Source organism: Chrysoperla carnea, chromosome 5 (assembly GCF_905475395.1).
Source record: "Chrysoperla carnea chromosome 5, inChrCarn1.1, whole genome shotgun sequence".
Lineage (NCBI taxonomy): Eukaryota > Metazoa > Arthropoda > Insecta > Neuroptera > Chrysopidae > Chrysoperla > Chrysoperla carnea.
The window spans coordinates 70,671,943-70,685,353 of NC_058341.1; the positions used below are offsets into that span (position 1 = coordinate 70,671,943).

General features: G+C 28.4%; 3 protein-coding genes across 3 annotated transcripts in view; 1 reads left to right on the forward strand and 2 right to left on the reverse strand.

Moving 5' to 3' along the window:
- Window positions 1-2,567: 2,567 nt before the first annotated feature.
- On the reverse strand, window positions 2,568-6,650 carry LOC123301379 (zinc finger protein 568-like). The gene is made up of 4 exons (XM_044884116.1): window positions 6,438-6,650; window positions 3,825-4,382; window positions 3,356-3,716; window positions 2,568-2,581 (listed from the first exon to the last, which is right to left on the reverse strand). Exons 1-4 carry the CDS (start codon window positions 6,648-6,650, stop codon window positions 2,568-2,570), a joined length of 1,146 nt encoding a protein of 381 aa, XP_044740051.1.
- A 1,235-nt stretch (window positions 6,651-7,885) lies between these two features.
- LOC123300946 lies at window positions 7,886-9,916 on the reverse strand. The gene is made up of 3 exons (XM_044883626.1): window positions 9,862-9,916; window positions 9,691-9,789; window positions 7,886-8,253 (listed from the first exon to the last, which is right to left on the reverse strand). The coding sequence occupies exons 1-3, from the start codon at window positions 9,877-9,879 to the stop codon at window positions 7,900-7,902; spliced, it is 471 nt and encodes a 156-aa protein (XP_044739561.1). The 5' UTR covers window positions 9,880-9,916; the 3' UTR covers window positions 7,886-7,899.
- Window positions 9,917-12,485: 2,569 nt separating this feature from the next.
- The window catches only part of LOC123301480 (DNA mismatch repair protein Msh2), a 64,117-nt gene continuing 63,191 nt past the window's right edge, over window positions 12,486-13,411 (forward strand). The window contains exon 1 of the mRNA XM_044884226.1: window positions 12,486-12,689. Within this exon, the coding sequence (XP_044740161.1) occupies window positions 12,539-12,689 (151 nt within the window). The 5' untranslated portion in view covers window positions 12,486-12,538. The remainder of the gene's footprint in view (window positions 12,690-13,411) is intronic.

Genomic DNA, 13,411 nt, shown 5'->3' on the forward strand with positions numbered 1-13,411 from the left:
GACACGGTAATGATAAACAACTATATCCATGATGGGTGGAGAATATGAGCTTGGTAGAACTAGACAAATATGAGTATCAACTGTTCCAAAAAATTCTTTGGAAATGGCAAAAAATTGAAAATAAAATTTTTTTAAATTAACCCTTCTCGTTTAATAAAACATTAAAAAATATATATTATAAATTTATTTATCTAATACTCTCAAAATTAATAATGATAATAACAAGTGAAAACAAACAATTGACTGAGTTAATTGTTGAAATACCATGCATAGTCAGTGTTGATTTCTTTATCACATTACACATACAAACATGTGACACGTACATAACTGATAATCAAGTATAGTACATTTTATAAAATTTCCACCTAATTGGCGCCCTCACGGGTAAACAGTGATGTTTACGAAAAAATGTTTCAAACAAAAGTTGTTTAATTTTTTATAAGGAACATTTTTTTATATTTAAACTTTTGTTCTATCTCTAACGGTTTACAAGATGGGTCCTACGGACCCAAGACCCAATGGACCTATGATGCTCATTTACGAACTTGATCTCACTTTTTGCGTCCTGAGTACGCTGTAAAAAGCTCGATATCTTTTTTCGTTTTTGAGTTATCGTGTCCACAGACGGACGGACGGACGGTCGGACGGACAACCGAAAATGGACTAATTAGATGATTTTACCTATGACAAAATGTTTTTCCTAGCATCATTATTTTTAAGCGTTACAAACTTGGGACTAAACTTAATATACTATGTATATTTCATATATACATGGTATAAAAATAGGATATAGGTACTTTTCTATGATAAAAAGTCAGTTTAGGCCTATCACATAAAAACAGTCATATCACATATTATAATTTATTTTTAATTAAAAACTATAATCTGTGATCTATTATATTGATAACTGGGAGCTGCAACTCGCCAACTGGCGATAATAATTCGTACTAATTAAAACAAGAAGTGGGTCCGAATTAGTAGTTCCAATTTAGACTACCAGATAGCAATACTAGTACATACCATTTTTTAAGGCCAATCAAAATATTCAAATCAGTTAATATTTAAAACAGGAAGTGGATCGCTTTTCAGTAGTTCTAATTTAGACCACCAGGTTACTTACCAATTATAATTTACCATTTAGAAAATGTTTTAGTTTCATTATTAAACACTAGACTTCGCCACATATTTCAAATCCAAATAGCAATATTAATCGAAAATTTAAAATAAATAAACAAGTTTTAGTTTTGTATTGAGTAAATATATTTTATTACGATTTAACAAAAAAAAAACAAATTTAGTACAAAGTTTTTACATATGAAACGAACAATTTTTCAAAATTAAATGATTACATTTTAATTTATTATTTAATAACTAACAAGAAAAACTGAACTGATTTTTAACTTAAAAAAAAGTTATTTACATACATTATCAAAATAAAACTGAAATATATTTCGAGGAAAAATTATCTACCTAAATATTACAGTAATTCTAGCCGAAATGCTATATAGTAAATTGTAATTTTTGGGGAGAAACCCGACTTATTGGTTACCATTAGGGTTGGGTCCGTGCACAGGAATTATGTAAGAGAGGAGTTCAACCTTTTTCATCTTAGTTCATAATCAATAAAAACAAGTAACACATTTTTCGAGTAAGGTAACTTTTTATTAGGTCAAAATATGACATGTTTTCCAACATTCTGTGCGCATCGACCTCTACATCGAGATGTATATCGAGCGAGGCTAAACTGATTGGAGGATCTTAAGATATTATCGACCTAAGCTATACTTTCTATAAAAAAAACGCACGCCTATACACAGAATATATTTTCTATAAAGTGCGTTTTTTTATGACACAGAGATATCTTTCGATTTGGAAACGCATCTTTCTTGTAAATTTCGAGTGAATTTTTAACGTCCCGCCCGGCAAATGTCACGGTAATCACCGTGCAAAATAAAATAATGTAACTCAAAAACTTGAGCGAAAGTCTTCATCGAAATATTTCAATTTATTGAGAAAGAGACAAGGAAATTTGATAAAATATTGCGATCATTCAGAAATCGATTTATAATATATGCCTTTTTAAAATGTATCATAATAAAATTTTTTTACTAACTACATAAGACAAATTATAAACATTATCATATTATCATTAAATCCGGACATACAATTATTAATAATTCCAGGCCTTTTTCCTCTGAAGATAAAAAAAAAATCCGCTAAATGGCAACACTAGGGGGGAAGGGGTACAATTATATCCTGCCATTTACAGGATCTTTTTTTAATATTCAAAGGAAAAAGGCCAATTTTAAATGAATCAGCCTGTATATTTGAGCGTTGAGTCTATTATGACGCGAATCTTGGCTTTGTAATGGAATCAAGTTATCCACTAAAAAACAGTTTATATGGAAACCAAGATTATATCAATAAGATTCTAAATTTAATAATCAGTTCGACCATTTATGTCGACAAGCAAGCATCTCCTTCAAATACATAAACATTATGTAACTTTTTATATACATGAATAAATAATTTAAATATACATCTTCGGTGTTATAGCTTCCACAATTCTATAAATCGATTTCTGAATAATCACAATATTTTATCAAATTTCTTTGTCTCTTTCTTAACAAATTGAAATATTTTGATGAAGACTTTTGCGCTCAACTTTTTGAAGTAGACTGAATAGTGACTGAATGAAAAGATGAAAAAGTTTGAACTCCCTCCTTACATAATTCCTGTGCACGAACGCGTTTCGGCTAGGATTACTGTAATATTGTAGTTATGTAATATTTAGGTAGATAATTTTTCCTCGATACTCTAGGATGATTGTACTACTATTTAAAATGAATACGTTTATGTTTATCTAAAGATGTTTGCTGCGTAAATCTTTTATTACAAATATCACATAAAAATGGTTTTTCTCCTGTGTGAATACGTTTATGTTTCACCAAACTACATTGCTGAGTAAATCTTTTACTACAAACATCACATGAAAATGGTTTTTCCCCGCTATGAATTAATTTATGTGTAATTAAATAATGTCGATAAGTAAATGTTTTATCACAAATATCACATGAAAATGGTTTTTCTCCGCTATGAATCTGTTTATGTCTACCTAAAGTTCTTTGATTAGTAAATGATTTATTACAAACATCACATGAAAATGGTTTTTCTCCACTGTGAATACGTTTATGTACAACTAAATTATGCTGATTAGCAAATCTTTTATTACAAATATCGCAAGAAAATGGTTTTTCCCCGGTGTGAATACGATTATGGTTAACTAAATTATGTTGATAAGCAAATGTTTTATTACAAAAATCACATGAAAATGATTTTTCTTCACTGTGAATACGTTTATGTTGAACTAAATTATGTTGATAAGTAAATGTTTTATTACAAATATCACATGCAAATGAATTTTCTCCACTATGAATCTTTTTATGCTTAACTAAATTACTTTTCTCGGTAAAGGTTTTCTTACAAATATCACATGAAAATGGTTTCTCTCCACTATGAATCCGTTTGTGCGCAACTAAATTACCTTGCTGACTAAATGTTTTATTACAAATATCACATAAAAATTGTTTTTGTCCACTATGAATCTGTTTATGTTTAACTAAAGAACTTTTCTCAGTAAATGTTTTTTTACAAATATCACATGAAAACGGTTTTTCTCCACTGTGAATCCGTTTATGCTGAACTAAAGAACTTTGCTGAGTAAATGTTTTATTACAAACATCACATAAAAATGGTTTTTCTCCAGTGTGAATACGTTTATGTGTATTTAAATTACTTTTATAGTTAAATCTTTTATTACAAACATCACATGAAAATGATTGGTTTGTACTTGGAGTATGAATTTCTTGTGATTCCAAAATAGATTTTTCATTTAATATTTCATCTTTAATAATCAGTTCTGTATGTAATTCTTGTTCAGGTTTAATATTTTCGTAGTTAATTGTACACAATTGTTGATCATTTTCACAAACACTCACAACACTATTAATATCATTGCTGTCTTCTTCTGGTGTTTCATTTTTAATTCGTTCAACTTCCATTACAACATTTTCATCGAATATTTCACTTTTAATCATCACTTCTTCATAATTAATCATACTTGTGTACAAATCTTGATCATTTTCATAAATTGGTTCTTGTTTTACATTTTTAATGCTGTTGTTAAGTATTTCTTCCTTCATTAAATCATTGCTGCCGTCTAATGTTTCCATATTAATCATTATTTCTGTAAAATTCGTATTTTTTGAAGTAGTTGCAGTGTTAGCTGTATTGAAAAACCGGGGCACAACTCCTTCTTTTAAAATTTTTCGAGCATTAGGCACCGTCGTTACATAAAAATAGTTTTCCAAATCTTCCTTTAACTGTAATAAAAACATACAAATAATATATTAACAAGTGAAAACAAACAATTGACTGAGTTAATTGTTGAAATACCATGCATAGTCAGTGTTGATTTCTTTATCACATTACACATACAAACATGTGACACATACATAACTGATAATCGAGTATAGTACATGTTATAAAATTTTCGCCTAATTTGCGCCCTCACGGGTAAACAGTGATGTTTACGAAAAAATGTTTCAAACAAAAGTTGTTTAATTTCTGATAAGGAACATTTTTTACATTTAAACTTTTGTTCTATCTCTAACGGTTTACAATATGGGTCCTACGGACCCAAGACCCAACATTTTTTACAACATTAATTATTGTTTGAGCATATAATTATATTTTAAATAGTATGTATATCCTGTATATATGAAGTATATAGCAAGGTAAAAAAAAATATAGCAAGCAGAAGTTTTTATAGCCCGCTCACGACCTACAGAGTGAGTTTGCGTTCGTAAAGTTCAATTGAGTATTTTTAAACCGTTAGAGATAGAACAAAAGTTAAAATATAAAAAAATATTTCTTATAAAAAAATAAACAACTTTTGTTTGAAACATTTTTTCATAAACACCACTGTTTACCTGCGAAGGAGCAAATTAAGACAAAACTTTGGTTTTCATTTTCCACATAACTATAAAAGATAGAGTTGAAAATTTGCAGGTAGAATCAACTAATAGTTTTGTAAAACACTCTCGAAAAACTTTTCGAAATTTTCATAATTTTTGAAAGTATCTTCTAGGCGCTTTCACAGGTAAACAATGATGTTTACAAAAAAATATTTCAAACAGTTGTGTATTTTTTTATAGGAAACATTTTTTACCCTGACATTTTTGCTCTGTCTCTAACGGCTTACAAGATAGGTCCTTTTTCATTTGATTGAATGAAAACAAAATTTTTAGGGTATTTTCTAGGCCCGTTCACGGGTAAACGGTGATGTTTATGTGTATTTTCTTTTGTTGGGGATGGAAGTATTCCAATAACGTGTTCATTCCAATAACAATGAATCAATTACCAGCTCCAGATAATCTTTATAATTAAAATAAGGGAAGTAGAAGAAAATTTATGATTTAAAAAAATTATAAAGTATTTAAATATAAACAAGTATTATTTTTCCCGATTCCTATCTGTATGTTTAGCTATTCGCTGTGTGCGTAGTCATGGTAGGGACAATAAAATCGATGCCAGCGCTTCCAGTGAAAAATTTTGGCGTTAAAGGGGGCTGTTATGACTAATTTGCAGTTCTTTAGAAATGTCAAATTAAAATTATTGTAAACACTAATTAATTAAACTTAATGCATTAAAAATTGTGAAAATAAGAAATCAAATTGCACAAATATTATTTTTCAAATGTAAATTAACATAATTATTTATTTAAATTTGTGAGACAATAATATTAAATTTTCAATGTGAGTCTTAAATGCAATCCATACAATTATATATGCATCTACACAATTCTATAATTAAAGTAGTGTATCGTTACCATGGAAACGAAACTCACGCACAGAGCGAATAACATGTATTCGAATATTTGAATTATTGAAATTATTAATTTGCAAATGATATTTACAATATTTATCAAAAAAAAAAACCGACAAATGTTTGGGGTACGAAACCCTAATCTCGTACTTGAAACATAACCAAGAACACTCCATTAAATTACATTTTTCCTTATAGCTCTCTCCCAATTGAACCGACTTTGACGATCATCGCCTGTTTTTTAGTTATTCAGGTACGGAATCCTAAATCGCACTTGAAACATAGCTAAGAACGCTCTCTGTTAAATTACCTTCGAAGCAAATAAAAAAAACTTAAAATCGGTTCATCCGTTTAGGAGCTACGATGCCATAGGTTTAAATTCGGGGGTTAAAAATCGAGAGCACAATTTTTTAAGAGGTAAACTTTTTCATTTATATTACCAGCTAAACATTCCATATATTTTTTTAATTTTTCATTCACTGTCTCGGATTTCCGAGCTTTTTATGTTTTTACTACTCTAGGAACTGCACTATATATATGTATACACTTACATCAAAATGGTCTTCGCAACAATAAGATTCAGTTTCAAGACGTTTATCAGGGCAATTAGCAGCAATACACCATTGTTTTCTCACTTCATCATTTTTGGGAACAGAAATAAAATGTTTTTCCGGAGTAGTATAAGTAGTGTTGCGACACGAAGGTACAAAACAATATTTGTTACTTTTGTGATTTGGTGAAGTATCAATATTGCTAAAATCCATTTGTCCGCACTTATTTGTTAATTTTTTCTTTACCAAAAATTTTTTTATGTTAATTAATTTACTTCAAAACAAATATAACCTTAACCCTGATGGAACCATAAAATATAATCATTTCTATTGGTCGAAACTACCAAAAACAAGGCTGCCTTAATATTATATTATGAGTGAGTAAGATAAATAGATATTGTGTTGACCCAAAAAAGACATATACTAGTAATATCAATGCGATCAATACACAGACTATGGAGTGTAGAGTAAACTTTACTCTACACTCCATAACACAGACATTATAACCAAATATACCAACCTAATAAAAAAATTAAAGGAATAGGGAATATTCATGAAATTTAAATTTGGTTCCAATATTTTTCTTCCGAAACTTTAATTACTGGACATTTCAACTTAACCATTATTTTAGTAATTAATATCTTTTTAACTACTTAAAATTAATTAATAAAAGTACAAATTCAGTGAGGGCATTTAAAAGTTTCTAAACAGGAAATTCAAATTTTTATACGGGCGTGACATCATAGTAAGTAACAATGTAATAAGCTATTTTATAGGAAATGAAAATCTAATTCAGCTATAACTTTTCGGATATGGAACTTTTTGTAATTATCTCAGAAGAATACTAATTTTGCAGATCAAAGAATGACATAAATTTACATAATGATATCAATGAACCTGCGCTTATCATTTAAAAATTGGCATATTGACAACGTGCGCATGCGCAATAAAAGGAGAAAAAATTGAATTGAATTGATGAAAAAATTTAATTATTAGTTAATGTGAAAAATTTATGATCCAAAAATTGCGAATATTGAACGAACAATCATTGATTTGTTAAAATACATTGATTATGGAAGTAAAAAGAAGAAATAAATAGTATGGGGGGCTAACTTAATGACAAATATTGTTTAATAAATAATAAATAAACAACGCTCGAACAAATTTTAATGGTCAAGCAATGAAAAACAAACAACGAACAATGGATTAAAATAGATTTACAATTAATTAACCCGAAAAAAATTTTGTGTGGGGCCAAATTACATTAGCTTAATTAACAATCATAATTACGGCGATGCCATCCGTAAATCTATATAATATTCTATGTGTATAAAGTGACCTATAAAAAGGTTCCAATTAAAGTCAGTAGATATAGAATCATCATTAGACGAAGAACTTATATACGATATAAGAAAATAAAAATTCAAAAATAAAAAAATTCTGGCGGGAAAAAGTTGATGAACTATCTTTTTGTTATTAAAATAAAAAACATCATAACACCAAATAGAAAAACATTTGTGACACGTTGCCAACGTACAGGACGTGCATGAGCAATAACACCCCCTTCTTGGAGCAGGGAAATGATTTGCGGAACACGCGGACTTTGTAGCATATGATGATGATGAAGATGGTGCGGATAATCATTATAATTATCTTTATTCAAACGTGGAGTACAATCTTCACAAGTACAATCCTTCTCGCTTTGGGATGGTTTTAATAGGAAATACTTTAATCGATCGTGTAGCGGCATAGTACGCCATTGTTGTGCAGCCATACAAATCACATCTCTCATATTCTTTCGTTCATTTTTATGTTTCTAGAAAAAAATAGAATTAAATACTCCATTAAACGAGCTGAGAAAAAAAGACGAAATACTCTAAATTTTGACCTATAGAATCTATTTCGATAAAAATTTGGAATTAACCATTGTTCACCCTCTTGAACAAAAGTTGTATGGTGCCGAATGGTGCTTTTCTCAGGGAGTAGAAAAATGGCAACATGAATCGATAAAACGATGAAATCCAAACAAAAAAAATAGTTTAAATATATGTCGAAAAATAAATACTTTCCGAGTTATTGGCGAATGAAATTCGGAGTATTTAACGTTAAATAACATATCAATTGGACGTTTTTTGAAAAAATTATATCGTACACTTTTTAAAGTACTATAAAAAATCTTGAAAATGAAAAAAGTTTTAAGTCATTTGCATGAAAATTACCAGAGTTATAATGAATAGAAAGCTTCTCGTACTTTTTATTATTTTATTCAGAACAAAAATTGATGAAAAAATTAAAGACGTTTTGGATAACATTTTTTCGAAATATTGAAATTTAATGCAAAACAAAAAAAAGTCTTTATCGTTAAATAAATCGAAAAATAATAAAGTTACAAAAAAAAGTTTGGAAGGTAACATATTCTGTGGAAAAAGAGGTAAATTTTTCCCCTTTAAACTTTTTTTGTAACTTTATTATTTTTCGAATTATTTAGGATAGATTAGGTTAGGTTAGAGTGGCTGTCCTGAGGTGGGACAGACTTAAACCATAGGGTCCTTCGAATAATTTAACTATAAGGACAATTTTTTGTTTTTTTCGAAATTTTTTTTTGCATTTAAATTGTAATATTTCCAAAACGTCTTGAACTTTTGGCATGATGCCAGTACTTAAATAAAGTAAACTGGAAACCGGCAAGCATTAATTTTAGTTCCCGAGATAAATTCATCAGTTTTTGTGCTGAATAAAACATTAAAAAAAGGTACGAGAAACTTTCTTTTCATTATAACTCCGTTAATTTTCATGACAATAACTTGAAACTTTTTTCATTTTCAAGGTATTTTATAGTTCTTTAAAAAGTGAGTGATAAATAAAATAAACTGGAAACCGGCAAGCATTAATTTTAGTTCCCGAGATAAATTCATCAGTTTTTGTGCTGATGAATGCTAATTAAGAAACTTTAAAAAATGCTAATTAAGAAACTTTTTTCGTTTTTTCAAAAAACGTTCAATTTTTAAGTTATTTAAAGTTTAATACTCCGAATTTCAATAACCAATAACTCGGAATATACTTGAAGCACACTTTTTGCTTAGATTTCATCGTTTTATCGTTTCCCGTTGCCATTTCCAACATATATTTTCCACCCCCTGGGCAAAATCACCACTAGGCACCATATAAGTCAATCGGAGGTATAGGAAAGAATTTAGGAGGTTAGAGAAAAGCTTTATTCGAACATTTGTTTTTACACAAAAATGAAATTTACCCTAATAAAACTTTTAACAAAATTTCTATAGCCATGTTGTCTAGTTTGAGTTGATTTATTATTATATACCTTTTTACTTTTCTTTTTATCATCCGTGGCCTGCCCAAAAAAAAAATAGGAATAATTTAATAAAAACAAAAACATTAACATTATTGTTTAAATTATATTTACCCAGTTTTGTTTAGCCATTAAACGAAAATTTTATAAAATAAAAACTATTCTATAAAATAAACTTTTGTATTTGTTAGTCATATTTTCCAAAAAGGTTTTTAAATAGAAAGCAATTTTTATGTATAAATATAAAATTGATTTTATTTGATCATATATCCATGGAAATGACGAATAAATACATCCAAATATATACTGACAGGAAAATGAAGTTGGTTTTTGAAAATGTTTACAAGTACGTAAAATATGAACGTATAAAATTACTAATTAAACAAAGAGGAAGATATAGGTTAGTGACGTAATTTACCGATATATTTCCATAGAGATTAGATATAAAACTTTGTTTGCTAAAAAGGAGATGGGCAACAATCTTTGAATGCTTATAGCTTTTTCGTTTTTAAGAGCGTATTATGAGCGCCAGGGCAATTTTGGATAAAAGGCTTGATTTTTTATACCATGCATATATGAAAAATACATAGTATATTAAGTTTAGTCTCAAGTTTGTAACGCTTAAAAATAATGAAGCTACGAAAAAAATTTTGCCATAGGTGTTCATAAAATCACCTAATTAGTCCCATTCCGGCTGTCCGTCCGTCCGTCTGTGGACACGATAACTCAAAAACGAAAAAATATATCGAGCTGAAATTTTTACAGCGTACTCAGGACGTAAAAAGTGAGGTCAAGTTCGTAAATGAGCATCATAGGTCAATTGGGTCTTGGGTCCGTAGGACCCATCTTGTAAACCGTTAGAGATAGAACAAAAGTTTAAATGTTCCTTATCAAAACTTAAACAACTTTTGTTTGCAACATTTTTTCGTAAACATCACTGTTTACCCGTGAGGGCGCCAATTAGGCGGAAATTTTATAATAATATGTACTATACTTGATTATCAGTTATGTATGTGTCCCATGTTTGTATGTGCAATGTGATAAAGAAATCAACACTAACTATGCATGGTATTTCAACAATTAACTCAGTCAATTGATTGTTTTCACTTGTTTAATAATGAAATTGAACTAAGTCTAAATCAATTCTGAAAATTTTAGGAAAGGTTACCCGATTATTTAAATAAATAAATGATTTCTAAAACTAATTACAATTAAAACCTTAATAACTTGTTGAAAAAAAAAATCGCTCAAGAATTTTGGAAAATTACTAAAGTCGGCGAAAATATTATACATTTTTTTTCGTTACGGCACTATTTTTTGCACTAAATTAACTTCTAACTTAATTTCTAAGTATAGAGTAATCTATAAGACCTTTCGAGTGTCACCTGAACTTAAATATTATCAAACTATTAATTTTTTTCTTGAAGTTGGCTTAATAAAAATAGAAATAAGACTAAAGAAAATTTAAAATAAGTACATTTTTAAAAATTACCATAATCGGCGAAAATCAATTTTTGAAAAAAATTTATTTAGAGTTACAACCTAATTGCTTATACAAACGGAAATTAAAAAAAAAAAAAACATCAATTTTCGTCGATTTTAGTATTTTTCAAAAATTTTGAGCTACTTTTTTTTATGAGATTAGATATGCGCATAACATGTATTTTTGTTATAAAATACCAATTATGCGCCTAGAGCCATCTATCAGTTAATACAACAAATCAATGCATATCTAGTAGGATGGCCCAAAAAAAAAACGAATATTTTTTCTTCTATGAAAATATGTTAGTTTATCATATTTTAAGACCCCCCTCCAAAGGACAGCTCAAAAAAAAATTTTTAAAAGGTCACTCCGAATTTTTTAAAAATTCCAAAAACGTTGAAAACCGGATTGTTTTTGTTTTAAATTTTTTTTTCTCATTATTTTCTTTTTTTCTAAGAGAAAAATTATGAAGATCCCGAAAATTTCAAGTTGAAATTTTAATATTGAAAGGTCGCTCTGAATTTTTCTAAGGTTCCAAGTCGAGCACTTTATATTTTTTCGAAGCTACTTTTGAACATGAATATTAACGAACTTTTATTTTATTTTTTTTAATATTTCATACTAAAGGATGAAATTGAAACACGAGAAATTTAATGAAAAAAAATTTAAAGAACATTTTTCACTATTGTAATGCAATTGTCAAAAAATCATAATTTTTTGACAATTTTCAAACGATGGGCTATTGATAAAAAAAAAATTAATATTCAAAAATTAAAAAGAAAAAATTGAGTGAAAACAAACAATTGACTGAGTTAATTGTTGAAATACCATGTATAGACAGTGTTGATGAAGCAATCGTTTGTTTTTTGACGTCACGTTAATAAAAAAAGATATCCACTTTTAAATAGCTACACACACACTGATATTCCCATATTAATGCATACTATAAAATTTGCACCTAATAAGCGCCCTCGTGGGTAAACAGTGAAGTTTAAAAAAAAATGTTTCAAACAAAAGTTTTATGTATATTTCATATATACATGGTATAAAAATTCTGATGAGCCAAATTTGAAGAACAAAAAGAAACGTGTTTTTTGTGTTTAATATTGGTCGTCTATTTTTATAACATCTATGAATCTTAAATCTGTGGATATGGTCGTAAAAAATAAAAGTTTAGGGAATTTTAATATTTTTATATTATTTATTCCCGCGCTTAATATTACATTTGATTATTCAAATGTCTTAATTATTTTTGGTTAATGTAAACACGAGCTATTAAATATTAAACTTTATTCAGTTGAAATCAACATGTCAAGTAAAAAAGTGAAACGACAGAGAATAGAAGATGATTTAGAAGAAAGTGTTGTTGAACCAGAGAAAAATCACAACAGCGAAGATGACAATGAAGATGAAGAAGTTTCAGGGAGTACCAGAAAGCCGAAAAGAGCTTTAGGTTTAGGTGAGTTTCGTTTCATCATTGTTTGGTTTACCATTTATTTTTTAAGGAATAAGTTTTGAGTAAGTTTCTAGTAAAGAAAAGGTTAATTATGAATAAAACTACCAAACAATTCATGAAAGCCGAAAACTATATTTTTACGGAACCTAGTGCGAGATAAGTTGGTCGTGTAATCGAGTGACAAGTTGGTCGTGTGAAAATTCGATTTTACTTTATTTTCTCGAAAAACATCAGAAACAATAAAAAGTTCCAATAAAAACTGTTTCTTTCAAAATTCTCTTTATTTTGGTATTTTATGCAACCAACAGATTGTTCGAGATAAACACTAATTTTAGAGATTTCATTTGTGATATAAAAAAGTGTGTAATCATTAAAAGAATGTAACAGAGCATTCGACACTTAATCGTGAAAAAAACGCAAAATTATTAGAACTCTCGGTTTCTTTTTTAAAGTAAGTAATTGTATAAGTACTTTCAAAATGGGATTTAGTAGAAGTCATTAATATGGAAACGGACAGAGCTAACAATAAGTCGAACCGGCTTGATTAAATGATGAACTACCAAAGAATATAAGTTGATAGTTCAAAAACAATTTTATTCGAAATTTCGAAAATAAGAAAACAAACACAAATCACAATTAGTGTTGTGGTAAATTTTAATGAGATTTTATTGGAACTACTGGTAGGGGAGATTTTATCACATTTTATCAATAGTGCTGACTCAATA

Coding starts and splice junctions, on each gene's coding strand:
- LOC123301379 (XM_044884116.1), bottom strand. CDS start 6,650: ATGGATTTTAGCAATATTGATACTTCACCAAATCACAAAAGTAACAAA. Junction 4,383..6,437: donor GTTGCGAAGACCATTTTGAT/GTAAGTGTATAC, acceptor TTTTTATTACAG/TTAAAGGAAGATTTGGAAAA. Junction 3,717..3,824: donor ACCAATCATTTTCATGTGAT/GTTTGTAATAAA, acceptor ACATTTACTCAG/CAAAGTTCTTTAGTTCAGCA.
- LOC123300946 (XM_044883626.1), bottom strand. Junction 8,254..9,690: donor TTGTTAAAAGTTTTATTAGG/GTAAATTTCATT, acceptor ATTTTTTTCTAG/AAACATAAAAATGAACGAAA.